The sequence below is a fragment of the Penicilliopsis zonata genome (genome assembly GCF_001890105.1).
Source record: "Penicilliopsis zonata CBS 506.65 unplaced genomic scaffold ASPZOscaffold_3, whole genome shotgun sequence".
Taxonomy (NCBI): domain Eukaryota; kingdom Fungi; phylum Ascomycota; class Eurotiomycetes; order Eurotiales; family Aspergillaceae; genus Penicilliopsis; species Penicilliopsis zonata.
Genome location: NW_019208913.1, coordinates 1,260,491 through 1,273,909, shown reverse-complemented (window position 1 = coordinate 1,273,909; position 13,419 = coordinate 1,260,491). Strand labels below are relative to the sequence as shown.

The 13,419-nt window shown below is 47.5% G+C and overlaps 4 protein-coding genes across 4 annotated transcripts; 1 reads left to right on the top strand and 3 right to left on the bottom strand.

Annotated features, from left to right (window-relative positions):
- Nucleotides 1-747: 747 nt before the first annotated feature.
- On the top strand, nt 748-2,465 carry ASPZODRAFT_150150 (hypothetical protein; the record flags this gene model as incomplete). The annotated part of the gene is made up of 4 exons (XM_022725582.1): nt 748-1,064; nt 1,147-1,465; nt 1,548-2,318; nt 2,436-2,465. 4 exons carry the CDS (start codon nt 748-750, stop codon nt 2,463-2,465), a joined length of 1,437 nt encoding a protein of 478 aa, XP_022583734.1.
- A 97-nt stretch (nt 2,466-2,562) lies between these two features.
- Nucleotides 2,563-3,906, bottom strand: ASPZODRAFT_140151 (hypothetical protein; the record flags this gene model as incomplete). The annotated part of the gene is made up of 5 exons (XM_022724631.1): nt 2,563-2,679; nt 2,747-3,416; nt 3,514-3,621; nt 3,684-3,709; nt 3,778-3,906. The coding sequence occupies 5 exons, from the start codon at nt 3,904-3,906 to the stop codon at nt 2,563-2,565; spliced, it is 1,050 nt and encodes a 349-aa protein (XP_022583733.1).
- A 5,558-nt stretch (nt 3,907-9,464) lies between these two features.
- Nucleotides 9,465-10,744, bottom strand: ASPZODRAFT_164775 (hypothetical protein; the record flags this gene model as incomplete). Its single annotated transcript, XM_022726685.1, has 6 exons — nt 10,575-10,744; nt 10,123-10,305; nt 9,941-10,044; nt 9,708-9,804; nt 9,554-9,568; nt 9,465-9,521 (listed from the first exon to the last, which is right to left on the bottom strand). The coding sequence occupies exons 1-6, from the start codon at nt 10,650-10,652 to the stop codon at nt 9,465-9,467; spliced, it is 534 nt and encodes a 177-aa protein (XP_022583732.1). The 5' UTR covers nt 10,653-10,744.
- Nucleotides 10,745-11,477: 733 nt separating this feature from the next.
- Nucleotides 11,478-12,488, bottom strand: ASPZODRAFT_140149 (hypothetical protein; the record flags this gene model as incomplete). Its single annotated transcript, XM_022724630.1, has 3 exons — nt 11,478-11,498; nt 11,565-12,064; nt 12,131-12,488. The coding sequence occupies 3 exons, from the start codon at nt 12,486-12,488 to the stop codon at nt 11,478-11,480; spliced, it is 879 nt and encodes a 292-aa protein (XP_022583731.1).
- Between the last annotated feature and the right edge of the window lie 931 nt (nt 12,489-13,419).

Sequence of the window (13,419 nt, the reverse complement as noted above, 5' to 3'; positions counted from 1 at the left end):
TTCGGAAGACTGAAGCAGGTAGCATCACGTGCTGCCTCTTTTGGGAAAGCGCAACCTTGGTTAGAATTCACTGATCCAGTGATCCAGCCTTTTGAACCCGTGACCTTAATCACGTGACATGAAATCTCAAAGATGACTCAGCCTGTTGTGCCCCTTTCTTTTCTTTCTCCCCCCAAGAAAGAAGAACCGGCAGGGAAGAAAAATCCCCTGGTGGCTTCAAGGCGATCTTCGGCAGTGAACAAGAACAACAGCTGTCGGTCTGTGCCTGGTACCTGGTCTCCCAAGGGCCCACAACTCCGGGTTTCGGTGCGTCTTGTTGAGGGGCGAGTCCTTATCAGATCGAATCTCTTGCGTGTCTCGCCCGCTATGACGTGAGCCCTGGACCCAACCCAGCCCAAAAACCTCCCAACGCAGCGCACCGAGTCAATCTGTTACGTGATCTTTATTCCCCAACCCCATGATCCAAGGCTTTTAGGCGTTCTGGAATGCATTGAATACACCGAACAGGTCCCCTTTTCTGCGACTTGTTCTCCATCGCAGCCCCGCGCCGAAGACGGAGCTGGACCGACCGAACCGCGTCGTCCCACACCGCATACTCTGGACTTTATAGAAGTGGCGTCTTGTTCGCCGGCATACCGAGGGTTCCAGATGTGTTGGAATTCCTCGTGAAGTTTGTTGTCGTTGTCGTTGTCGTTGTCGCTCGCCTCAGTCGCTTTTCCAGCGTTTCTTCCTTCCTCTAATGGCAGAATGGTGGTGTTTGTCGACTACGAGCGCGGTGCCTTCAATTATGAGCACCGCCGCTTACCAGGGGAACCTCGAGGATTGCTCTGCAACTATGGCGAGCCCACTTCACCTCTCCTCCTTTCGAAGCTGAGGAGTCTCGGCTCGGACGCATCCTCTTACACTCCAAGCGACGATAGTAGTGATTGTAGTAGTACTACCACTACCACCACTACTACTATCAGTAATACGACTGTGCTTCGGGAGCCTGACACAGATGTCGCAGCTGAGATACCCGATAACCCAAACCGCAATGCGTTCTCTGCTGCTCTGAGCTGCTATCCGTATTGCTCCCTTTTTTTTTTTATTTCGGGGATTTAGTCTTTCAAGATGGCCTTGGGATGATTAACTGACATGGGCAAACAGAATTGTGAAGGAGATTGCGCGGTCCGTAGATCTGAACACTCTCTACGCCCTCTCTGGAACCTGCCGGCAGTTCCATGCCAACCTAATGCCCTTTCGCAATCAGCTGTGCAAAGAGACTCTCCGCTGCGAGAATGAATATATTGAGACCCTTTCCGGCATGCTGAACGAGGACCCGGCGATTCCGCAGAACATGAGATCCGTCTTCCACCTGCTGAGTCGGAACGCCTTCGAGTCTAGCCGGCTCAGTAGCGGCAAACTCAACAAATGCGCCCGAGACATGGTCTCGGAGTGTTGCAGATGCTCCAAAACAGTGTGCAGGGTATGTCCTTTTCCCTCACTTGAGATATTGTGTGATTGTGTGAGGGTTTTTGGCTAAAAAAAAAAAAAAAAAAAAAAAACAGAACTGCACCATCAAAGCCCCAAGCAAGACGATGCTCAAGAATCGTCTCCGCCGACTATGCACAACGTGCCAGACTGCTGCCCCGTTAGCCCGCCACGCAGGGTCAGCAGCAGACCAGCCGAGCGTGTGCGGCTGCGAGGATTCGGCCGCCTGGCTGTGCCAGGAATGCGGGCAGACGCTGCGCAGCCGCGACACGACGTACCGGCGGGTATGGGCCTGGCGGACCCGGTACAGCACTTACCTCGGCGGCGGGCTCGGGACGGGGATCGGCGAAGGCTGCCAAGGGGTGAAATGCGGGCGCGGCGAGGACTGCCTGGCAGCCAAGGAGATCGAGCTAGAAGTCGACGGCGAGGATACCTGCTGGCTATCTTCGGAATCCTCGACTCCGGGGTCAACTAGCTCTACCCTGAACGGATACAGTCGTGGATACAGTCATGGGCGTGGTCGTAGCCCTCATTCCAAACATACCAACAACAATACTAATACTTCTAATACTACTACTACTACTACTACTACTACTACTACTACCACCACTACTACTGGGACCATTGGAGTCGCCGGATCGCCGGATCGCCATGACGAAGAGGAACCGGGCTACTTCCGACAGGAGATGGTGGGGATCGGCGGCGTGGTCAAGCATAAAGTGAAGAAACGGGTGACGGTGGGGGCGTGCGTGGTGGAGCACGAGGAAGAGCGCGAGACAGGGAGATATCTGGTTCGGGAGGAGGGCGGCCTCGATCGAAGCTGGTGTGGATGGTGTTGGAGGTGTGTAGCATGACAAAAGTTACAGAGTACTTCAGGATAAACTGTTTGACTACTAAGTATACTTACTACATACTATCTATTAAATACAGTACTTGGTATTATTCCAACTATTTATCATATACAGCCGTCTAAGTTATCATCATACATCATCTAAAAGAAAATAACCGTGTATATATATGCATGCATAATGGTCATGAAAAAGAGAAAGAAAAAGAAAGAAAAGAAGAAAAGAGAGCCCCAGAAACAAGACTCTATAACGACCAGGCCTTCCACTCTACGGCTGTCGGGAACGAAGGCGCAAGAGGCACCCCGTGCTCATAGGGGAGTCCTGTCCCCGTCCATGTCGGGCTGGGGTATTGGCATAACAACTGACTTTGTTAGCAGGTACTTCAAAAAAAAAAAAAAGAGTATCATAATGGGGCGATGGATTCTTACCGGCTGGATTATTGTGTCGTCCAGTGATACCGGGATGAGATGTGACACTGGATCCCAGGGGAGGGAGGCCGAGATTTGGAGCGGGGAAGAGGTGAGTTCGGATTTGATGAGGGGCTTGGGGGGGTATCGCAAGGATTGTTGTGACGGGAGCGGGTGTGGTTGCGGTAGTGAGGCCGAGTGGAACGCACTCTCTGATGACGGGGAGGCACAGGTCTCTGGCGAGGAGTAGAATGGGCTTCCCTCGCCGGATTCAATGGTCTGGCTCTGAGAGTGGCTGTGGAATGACGAGGGAGGCGGCGGTGCCACCGCCGCCGCCGCCGCCGCCGCTGCCCACAGCAGTTGACAGTCGCTTGCTAGGTCCGGGTGGATTCCCGGCGCAACAATCGAGTTGATAGACATGGATGTTTGTTGTTGGTGTTGCTGCTGTTGCTGCTGTTGCTGATGCTGTTGCGGTGAGGCCGATGCCTGTACTGCAGATACAGATGCCTGGATGGACATGGACACCGGTACAGACACCGGCACAGGCGCGGGCGCAAGATAAGGCCCAGTAGTGTGCTCGATGGAGATGCAGGAAGAAGTAGACGAGGTTGAATCTAGCGAGCCTGGTTTCTGGTGACGGGACCACTGCTGCTGCTGCTGGGAGAGGCTTTCGGCCTGCGAGTCCAGTTCACTGGCATGATCATCAGCATCCTGCATGGAAAAAGAAAAAAAAAAAACGACTTGAACACCTAGGTGTATAGCAGCAATTTGGTTAATGCGGAACGTACTGTCTCTCCATGTGCCGGCTGAGCAGGTCTGGACGATGGAACGCCTTGCGGCAGCCGGGATAGGTGCACCGAAAGACTGCTTCAGGGTTGTGATTCAGCTCGTGGCGCCTGTTTTGTATAAGTCTGGAAGCCCAATGCTTGTCTGCTCGCTGTCTGGGCTTTCTTCTCACCTCTTGTGCTCTGCTCGAGTAAACACCTGCGGAGTCAGCTCCGTTTGATTCCAGGCGTTGTTTTTTTTTTCAACTTCAGAGAGACCTGACGTACCTTGTTGCAGCCAGGGTATTCACAGGCATGAACCCGTTTCCCCTTTTTGGCCTTGCTGATCCGATGGGTGGTGGGCGTATAGGTGATGGGCAGAGGGATCTCTGCGGTGGTATTGGCGGTTTGGTGCATGGTGATGGAAGAAGGGTAGGTAGGTGCAAGGTAAGACTGAATGAAGGGCGGCAAAGCACGCAAGACAGTCGACACAATCGGCAACGGAGACGGTCGACGAGATGTACCCGTCTTCTCCGCGTTATTATAGTTCTTGACGATTATTATAAATATTATGATTATAATGGCTGCCGCTGTCGTTTCCTAGATCCCGACGCCGTCTTTTCTTGGCTATCACCTTGAAGGAGGGGACGGGAGACGGGGGGGGCTGTGAAGTGGGTGTGTTTTGTGGCTGTGATGCACTCAGTAGGAGGTATAATAATAGTATGCAGAAGTTAATGGTATGCAGCAGTAAGATAAAACAGGGAAGAAGAAGAAGAAGAAGAGGAAGAGGAAGAAGAGAGAGAGAGAGAGAAGATAAGGATGACGGGAAAGAAATAATCACATCCAGAGGGATCAATAAGATTATAGTGAGTCAATGTACTCCGGATCTATTATATACTGAGGGGGGGTGGGTTTATCAAATAAGGAACCCAGCTGGAACCAGTACCGAGTGCCAGGCAGGAGGATGATGATCTGAAACCGCCGGAAGGATTCTCACTCTGCAGGGTAGGGGTGGGTTGTCCCTGGAGAGAGATTCGAGCAGAAGAGCAGAAGACACTGGACAGGTAATGGAGGGGAATTGGGGTATGGAGGACCGTAGGTAATTGACTGACTAAACCAACTGGTTAGGCAGTTGGTTACTAACCGCCGGTGACATGCTTGTAAGCGAATGAAAACCGAAGGAGAGGAGGGAGGGGGGACACTTCAATATTCATGATGATCAATCTGCAGGCTGATCATGCAAGCATCCTCTCTCCGTACATGATTCAACGGGCCCGCTATGTTGGTCTTTGGACTTCCAGGGACGGTGGGCGTCGAACGTATGTAGTTGCTTCCGTACCACGGGCGGCGCCGGCATGGATCAACCATGGAGAGAAGCAAAGTCTAAGTGGACACGAGGGAAGTAATTTGGAATGGTGATTTCTGGTTGCTCTAGACGTAATTTACGAATTAGTTAGTTTTTTATTTTATTTTTTGTTTTATTTTATTTTTATTTTTTAGTTGGTGAAATCGATTAGGCATAGGTCTACTCCGTAAAAGCAAGCATGGTCCAGTGCGGCTGAGGCGCGTTCCTATCAGGGTTCATATTACCAGTAATTACAGAGTAAGATACAGTAGTTGGTAGGTACCCTAATTTAGTTGGTAGTTAGGTAGGTACCTAGCTTAGGACTTAGTTACTGGTAGTTAGGTACTAGGTAGGTACTAGGTACTCCGTACTTAGTTAGGTAGGGTACTAAGGCGGGTAAGGCACTCCGTAGTCCGTACAAGTAGGAGTAGTGGCTTGGTTGGTTCTACGACTTGGTTACTCCGTTGGGCAGTGGGGTGCATTATCCATGCTTCAACGGCTTTGGCAGCACCACAAGCTGCTGTCCAGTTGGCTGTCAAGGGTTATGATTGGCGAGTACCTAGGTAACTGGAGGAGACCTGCTGTCCTGTACCTACCAGGTAGGCCCTGAAGTACGAGTACCTAGAGTACCTACTACCTGGTACTAGGTACCTAAGTAGCTATGTAGTAGATAATTAAAGGATAGTTAGTATTTATTTTACTACCTAGTACATACATAGTATACTAATAGAGCAATAGAATGCTATCTCTACCACAAGGCAATAGTGCCAATCTTGGAATGGAAGACTAGACGAAGGAACCTATTGGATCTGGAAGCTCTCGGAGTACCCGATAAGGTTAGCCGTACAGAGCACAGGTATTCCGGAATCCGACTCCGTACCTGTAGCAGGTACCTCTACCTACTAGTCGGTGATAGTTAACTATAGGTAGGTACTACTCCTAGTTAATTAACTAGTTCATTACTCCATAGTAGAGCTAAGTATCTGGTAGAAACTAGGAGAAGTCCATTATGACGCATAAATAGATAGATATGTGGTATTCAACTGCTTAACATATCTACCTAGTACTCAAATCACAGCTATAGTAACCATGGAACTAGAGATAATGTAGTAGTAGATACTGTAGATTGTAGATTATTATGTAGTGTTATTCTGCAACTAATAGACCCGACTCCATGGGCTGGAGCTGGTAGGAGCTGGTATGGAGCCAATAACGAACCATCAAACTCAAAAAGCAGCAGTTTCGATTTTTTTTTTTTTTTTTCCAAAACACACATTAGGTAGTTGTGTTAGTATGTCATAGTAATAATAAATAATAGACTCAGGCCCACGCAACATGACTCTTTCGACTTCCTTCGGCTCCTGCGGCACAAGTTCGGATCAGCGCCCTTTTTCCCGATTCTCGTTCTGTGCCCCGCTGCTGCGCTGCTCCTCTCTGTATCTCGTATCCTGACCTGAAAGCTAACTAGGGGCAAGTCCTAAGGAGTAGATTTGACTGTGGAGTCGAATCGAGCTCGTTCCATGTCAATTGACCCGTCGGGAAGAGATAGATTCCGTTCTCTAGACCGATTCAGTACGGAGTTCGGAGTATCTCTGTTCAAGGTATAAACCTATTAGTAAAGAGCTACTACTTGGGTAGACTACCGCTACTATGTTCTACCGATAAGACTTTATGAATGATCGAGAGTCTAGGCCTGAGGCAGCCGACCGTCTCCTTGGATTCCCGACCCGGACGGAAAACACCGGAAAGAGTCGGAGTTTCCATCTCCCGGAAACTTAATACTATCCATAGCATAGGTAGATAATTAGCTAAGGCAGACCCAACACTAACCTATACAGCGGCGATTTGATTCGTCATGCTCGCTATCTCATACCATTTATAGTCACCACCATGAATTCCCTCTCGGAGCATCTAATAGAGGTGAACTAGTTGGTTACCTGACAAACTCTATTAGCCAACTAGTCACTTAGGCCTCGAACTGACATCCACTGATCTACAACGACCTCATATGACCGAGATTGTCCAGTGTCCAACTCTTAAGGTACAGAGTGGTTACAGAGTAGGTAAGTTAATAGCAAATAACTAACTAGTAAACTACGAACTAGTTAATTTTCCTAGTTACTTTGACGCTCCGTGGAGAAACTCGATGTACCTGTACTAACCTATACCGGAAGACTCGTTCTGTACTACATAGCTGCAGTCTGGACTCCGCAGTATGTAGGTACGGAGTACTCCGTGCCTTACAAGGCTTAGCAGACTGAAGAATTCGGAGTACGGAGTATAGTACTTAGTACGAAGTACGGATAACGGAGTATCCGGAGGATCATGTTGCTCCGTGCCCGCTATCGTTGAGTTCACTTTTTTAATTACTGGATACCACGGAGTACTCCGTAGAGGTGTACGGCGTATATTCCTATAGACTTTTTTTTTTTAGAGATTTGTCAATCATCTCCACGAGTTCTCCATATCATTGTTTTATATGCAGCAGAGTGGGGTCACGTGGGTATTCGTTGAATTCTCTCTACGGAGTATTCCGCACTGTGTCTCTATATTCCGCACTCTACAGCCCAAAGTAAGTCTTCTTACTTGATCGTCGCCGAACGTCATCTGTGGAATTTGAAGAAGAGTTTAATAGACTTGACAATCCGTCTCCGTCTCCGTCCCCGAGACATACTACTTAGTTATGTAACTAAGTAGGTACATATGTACTCCGGAGTAGTAACTAACTAACTACTATATAAGTACTACGTACTACATAATCATCCATGTTCCCTGGGGCAGGTGGGTCTCTGGCTCAGTAGCCGACAGCCGTTCAGATCCAATTCTTAAACAGGTTAGTAAAGAAGTATAGTCATTGTAGTAGAAGAGTAGGACTTGACATGAATCATACTCTTGTATTTTCAAGGCAACCAACACCTAGTTTACCTAGTTAATTCGTTCGATGTTCATCAAGATTCACCTAGTTAAACCTAAGGAGGTGCCGGGAGAAGTGCCGAGTGCTCTGAAGCATATAGAAATGGTGGTCCAAAATCGGCAAACACATGGCCAAGACACTAGAGGTCAACCTAGATTCGACATGGGTCGGATCGATAATTTAGGTATGTACGGAGTACTACATATGTAGTATGTACCCTAGTACTGTTGTAGGTACAGTAGTAACTAGTAGTACTGTCATGGATTTACAGTTTAGTCTGTACCACAACGTGGCAGACAGGATTATCGGATCCGAGAATAATGAACAGTGGATCAGTAAGAACCAACTTGAGTATAACTTGTATCTAACTCCGTACAAAGCCGATACTCTCCATAAGGGACCTCCGTACTCCGTACCTCCGGCAACCTAAAAAAGATTGGATTGTCCCTATCCCGGTCACCTGCACTAGACTGCAGTAGTGCTAGCGTCAGCCACTAAGAGGACCCATTTCGTGCCATGACAAATCATACAGTGTTTTATTATTATTATTATTATTATTATTATTTATTTATTTATTTATTTATTTTTATTAATCTTACGGTCTTACGGAGCATTAATATTATTATTGCTGCGCCTTGGGAATTTCCTGTCGCTTTTCCTTCACGATTGATCGGCGCCGTGACGGTTTCATCTGCCACTAGTTACTCGTTACTCACCTGTTGCTCGCAGTAGTTACCAACGGCTGGATGATCATCCTTCGGTACTCCGTAATTGACAGCTGTACACTAGTCTTTACTCAGTTCTACAGTGATGTAGTAGACAAAGTACAGTGCCTAGTAATCAGTTAGTAGTCAATAGTATTGAATTACTATACAACATAATTAGTTGATGTAATTAAAGAACTACCCCCTAGTTAACAGATAACATTGAACCTCCACGTGTATAGTAGTATGTAGTAGTGACAGCAGATCCACTCTTACTACGGAGTATAACTATGTAGTATGTATAGTTAGTACCGGGTTGCCATGAACTCGGCTAATTAAACTAATATTAGTTCAATCTAGACCTACAATAATAATACAGAGTAAACGTTGAGTCACTTAATCTACAGAGTACTGATAAGTTTATCCAATTTATTATGATTATTATTATTATTAGGAGCAGTAAATACCTCATGATTGTCATTGGATAATACCCTGCAGCCCTGAGCCAGCTCCTGCAGTCTTAATATTGCGATCATCTCCGTGTCTGTGACAATCTAGTCGTGGAGTGTAGGAGCAGGATTCGATTCCCTGTCTTGAGATGATGCATGATGTGATACGTCTTTCTAAGCCACGTGCATGTTTACGGAGTACGGAGTAATCCGTAGTATGGAGTAACTTAGTTGGATGTACCTACTACTTACTAGTTGCTGGTTAGTTAGATATATAGTTAGTTACGATGTAGTACCATAAATAAGTCATCACTAGTTGGGTGGTACTTGAATACTACTCTACTAGCGACTTATGTTACTACATACTAACTAGTTAACTAACTGGTTAACTAAATAGGTAACTAACTAGTTCACTGGCTACTAAATAGTGGTGGTTAAATTATTACATGTTGTAGTCACTCTCTGTAGTGGTGGATAGAGACCCCAATCATTATGGACTAACTACTGCATAGGTAGGAACCTTGGAAGCCCCGTTCTGTTTAATGTTCTAGACGCTAGGAAGATCAACAGATGTCGTCATGAGGTATTAGTACTAGGTAGATTGTAGTATAACTAAGTAACTAGTTACATGAGTATAGTACTACATACTTACATGAATATGTAGTAACTATTATTGAAGATCTTGGTGGTTGATTTACTGTCTATACTCCGAGTCTCTATAACTACTACATAGTATCTATCTCGTCCATCCCAGATACTAGGTAGTGGTTATACTCAGGCTTTACTTGAATAGGGCTCGCTATTACCTGCCTTGTAGATGATCCCTGCTGGCTCCACCCGCTTCCTCCGATCGGGACGCGAAGGCAAACCTCCAGCTGATCATCTTGCAGACTGAGGCGAGACCTACAGCACACAGCATACTGTACAGTGCAGAGTACAGTCTACGGAGCACCCTCTGCGGAGTACCCTGTTGATGCAGATCTAGATCCTCGCCGTCGACTCTACCTCCATCCTAACCACCAGCTCGTATCAATCTCACGTCTCAAGAGAAAGAATCGTCCAGAGAGTGCCGTGACTATCAACATCAACTGCAGTCTTTTCTTCGGCAATTTCATACCCAGAGAGAGAGAAAGAGGGCAGGTCCTTTGCTTTGATAGGCCATGCCCGTCAATAGTCTCTTAGACCCCAGCTCGTGGGCATGAGAAGACTCAATCAGCTTACCGATTCAGTCCACACAAGGAAAAGATAATGCCGTTCTTCGGATTTACGACGGACTAGCTGTATGCTCTGATGGATAGGCTCAGCTCCATCTTCCCTGGCTATGCATGTGGCGACATCGAAATACGTGGACTTCTCCAGCACCCTTGACAAGTTGTTGAGGGTATTGCCATCTGATTGTCCTTTCTATTTTGGAAACCCACCAGCAAACAACGTTACGAAAGAAATGCTGTGGCTATCTTCTACACCCATCCTTCGTGTAGAGGTGAGAGACTCATTCCTGATTGACATTCAGAAAGAGCAGTCATCTCGAGTACTACGGGGTCAAGGCATTATTGTAGAAAAGACGAACAGCGTCTCACTCACTGGTCTAATGATACCACCGTGGGTTTGCTACTGTTGATGGCAGTGGAATTTGTACTCGTCCCGGCTGTCGATTTTAACCTACTACTTACAGTGGTATGCTCAGGTACTAGGTTATAATCATATACTTCTGAAGACGGCTCCATGTCCCGCCAGTTGCTCGCTGCCATGGCAGAGAGCAGGCCGTGGGATCTGACTGTCCCTTTTTATATCCAAGGAAAAGGATCTAAACCTGTTTGCATCCTCACCAGTAAAGTGTCCTAGAAGTAGAGTTCCATCATCACTTTATTCATATATTATTGATTTGAGAGAAGGCAAGCAGATGCTGGCAGCTAATCTGAACTATATACCGAATAATGCCTCGATATAACTAGCAAATTGATGCTAGAAATACATTATTGAATGATCTATTCGCTTGAGAGGAAACACCCCAAGTCTAGACAGAAGACCGAATAAACAGGACCAGGACTAGAAGAATCCTAAGATATGACATCTCTCGAACGCAGCCAGTATCAAGGTTTCAGGAGGGTAACAACTAATTAGTAGACAGCCACTCCAACCAGTGGTGGCATTGTACCAGTACTTAGACACTCAGAGTGGACATGGATAGATAGGAGGTACTATGACGGTGACACGATGAGATCCAAAACCTACTCCCCCCGTATACAAGTACAGAGACCATTGGAAAGAAGGCTGCATCATCTGTTCCTTTCGTTGAAGGAAAGAAAGCCGTCCAAGTTGAATGAATAAATAAATAAATCAATGAACCACAGAGACAGTGACAACGCCGCTAAAAAAAACCCAACAGAGAAGCTAGGGAAATCCTCGTAAATCAATGAGATAGATGACTGAGAAAGTGAGGGTGAACTTCAAAATATGTCACATGGGTCGATCGTATGAATTATCCGGCAGTGGAATACATCACCGCCGGTCCAGTCATGACCAGAAGAGATGGTTCAAGAAATATAGACGCAAAAAGCAATTGCATCTCTCGCTTAGTCGTCAGGATTTGTCACCTGTAGTGGGTCAGTTAAGGGTTCGATTCGATCCGGAGTATATATTTGTATAGTGTATAAATTTACCTTCAGGATCCTTCTTGAAAAGTCTTGATCATCCGGAATACTGCCGTTACTTAGGCGGCGCTGAGCCATATAGTCACTGTCGAACCGGGCGTCCGACATGGAGCTGGTGGACATGGGTTTGCCGTAGCCTTCCATGGCGGCATTGCGGCGATACTCGGCCTCAATGGCCTTTCTCTTCTTGTAGCGCCAGAGGAAAAACCCAGCGCCTGCAAGCGAGCATAGCCCAACGACGCCTACCACAACGCCAATAGCAATAGCGGCGGTATTGGTTCCACCACTAGAGCTCTTCTTGGTGGTCACGTTTTCTTCATCGCTTGCTGCGGTGACGACAATCGTCTGTCCCGCCTCGGTGATGACGGTCACGGTATCTGCAGTCGTTGAAGCTGCCTTGTCCGCATCAGAGGTCGCAGTACTAGTAGTAGAGGAGGCGGAATATGTTGAAACGGCATCGTTATCCTCGGTGCCTGTCAGCCAAACAGAGTAGGCGCTACTCCCACCACCTGGATAGCAATGTTAGCCTCACCCCCCAAAGTATGCCTTCTCCGTCGCGAAACAGGGTTTCTCACAGTCTTCCTGAGGCCAGCCATCACACTCTGTATCACACTCGCTATCTGACGTCAAAGCTGACTCTGCAGGCAACTCGTTTCCACAGAGACAGTTGGACCCTTTCCACAACCCAAGAACAGCATATCCTGCCTTCACGCATTCCTTCTGACAGTATCCCGAGCTCTGCCACGTGTATGAACCCTGATCTACTAAAGGTGTCGAGTTATTGTAGCAGCCCTTGTAGGTCATCGTTTTCAGCACCAGGTCTGTTGTTGTCGCTGCCGGAGCGGCGGCCGCCACGGGGTCCGCCACGGCCAAACCGGCGGCGAGAAACAGGCCCGAGACGAGTAGAGCCGGTTGCACTGTGCAGAGCTTCATCTTGATATTAAGGTTGGGGAAAAAAAGAAAACAGGTAGGTAGTTTTCGTTGTCGGAGCGTGACGTGTTTGTATGAGCACCTGCTCTAACCGCGGAACGTTCGAATAGCGAATTCGAAAAAGAAAGGTAAGGGACGGCCCGCGTAACCCTGTACACCTTTTTCGCTGAATTTGTATCTTTATTTTCCTTGTTTTGATTTCCTTTCCTCTTTCACCTCCAGCATCGACCTAGTAAGCGGATGTGTCGAAACGTTCAGGTCGCGACCATCCACCCCGGGGCGGAGCCAACGAAAGGAAACGATTGTTTGCAAGGGCGAATCCAAAGACAAGATGGAGGATATCCTTGCTGTAGACGTGATCGATAATTTATGTATTATTGATTTTTTCTTCCCCTCTCTTTCGGAGGAGCCTGGAGGGAACGATTGATAGATGACCCCTATCTTTGATGACTCGTGAGTATAAAATGGGGCTCTTTACCGCGAGGAGTCGAAGAGAGTAAACAGAGGGCTTTCGCGGCCGCGTAGATAAAAAAAAGATAAGAGAAAGGACGAGTCGAAACTCCTAGCGAGCGAAAGGGAGTAAAGAAAAAATGGAAAGAAAGAGTGTCAGTGCAGATGGGTTGTCTGCGAGGGACTTTGGGGATTGTGCTGGGAGCTGCAGGGAGAGGGGGAACGAGCCGACCTGAGATTTGTTTGGGGTAACCAACGGAGTACAGATGCCTAGGACTGGGTACTAGGTACCTGGTAACCTTAGGTAATACCAGTACCTGGGTAGGTACCAGGTACCCAGTACCCTGCCTACTACATAAGTCTGTCTATACTGCTGTTTGTGTAACACACAGGGTAAGTTACCAGCCGGTACGCCGGACACGTACCATGCCCAGCGGAGTCGACCCTGAACCCTGTACGGCGGGGACGCAGTAAGTTACAGGGC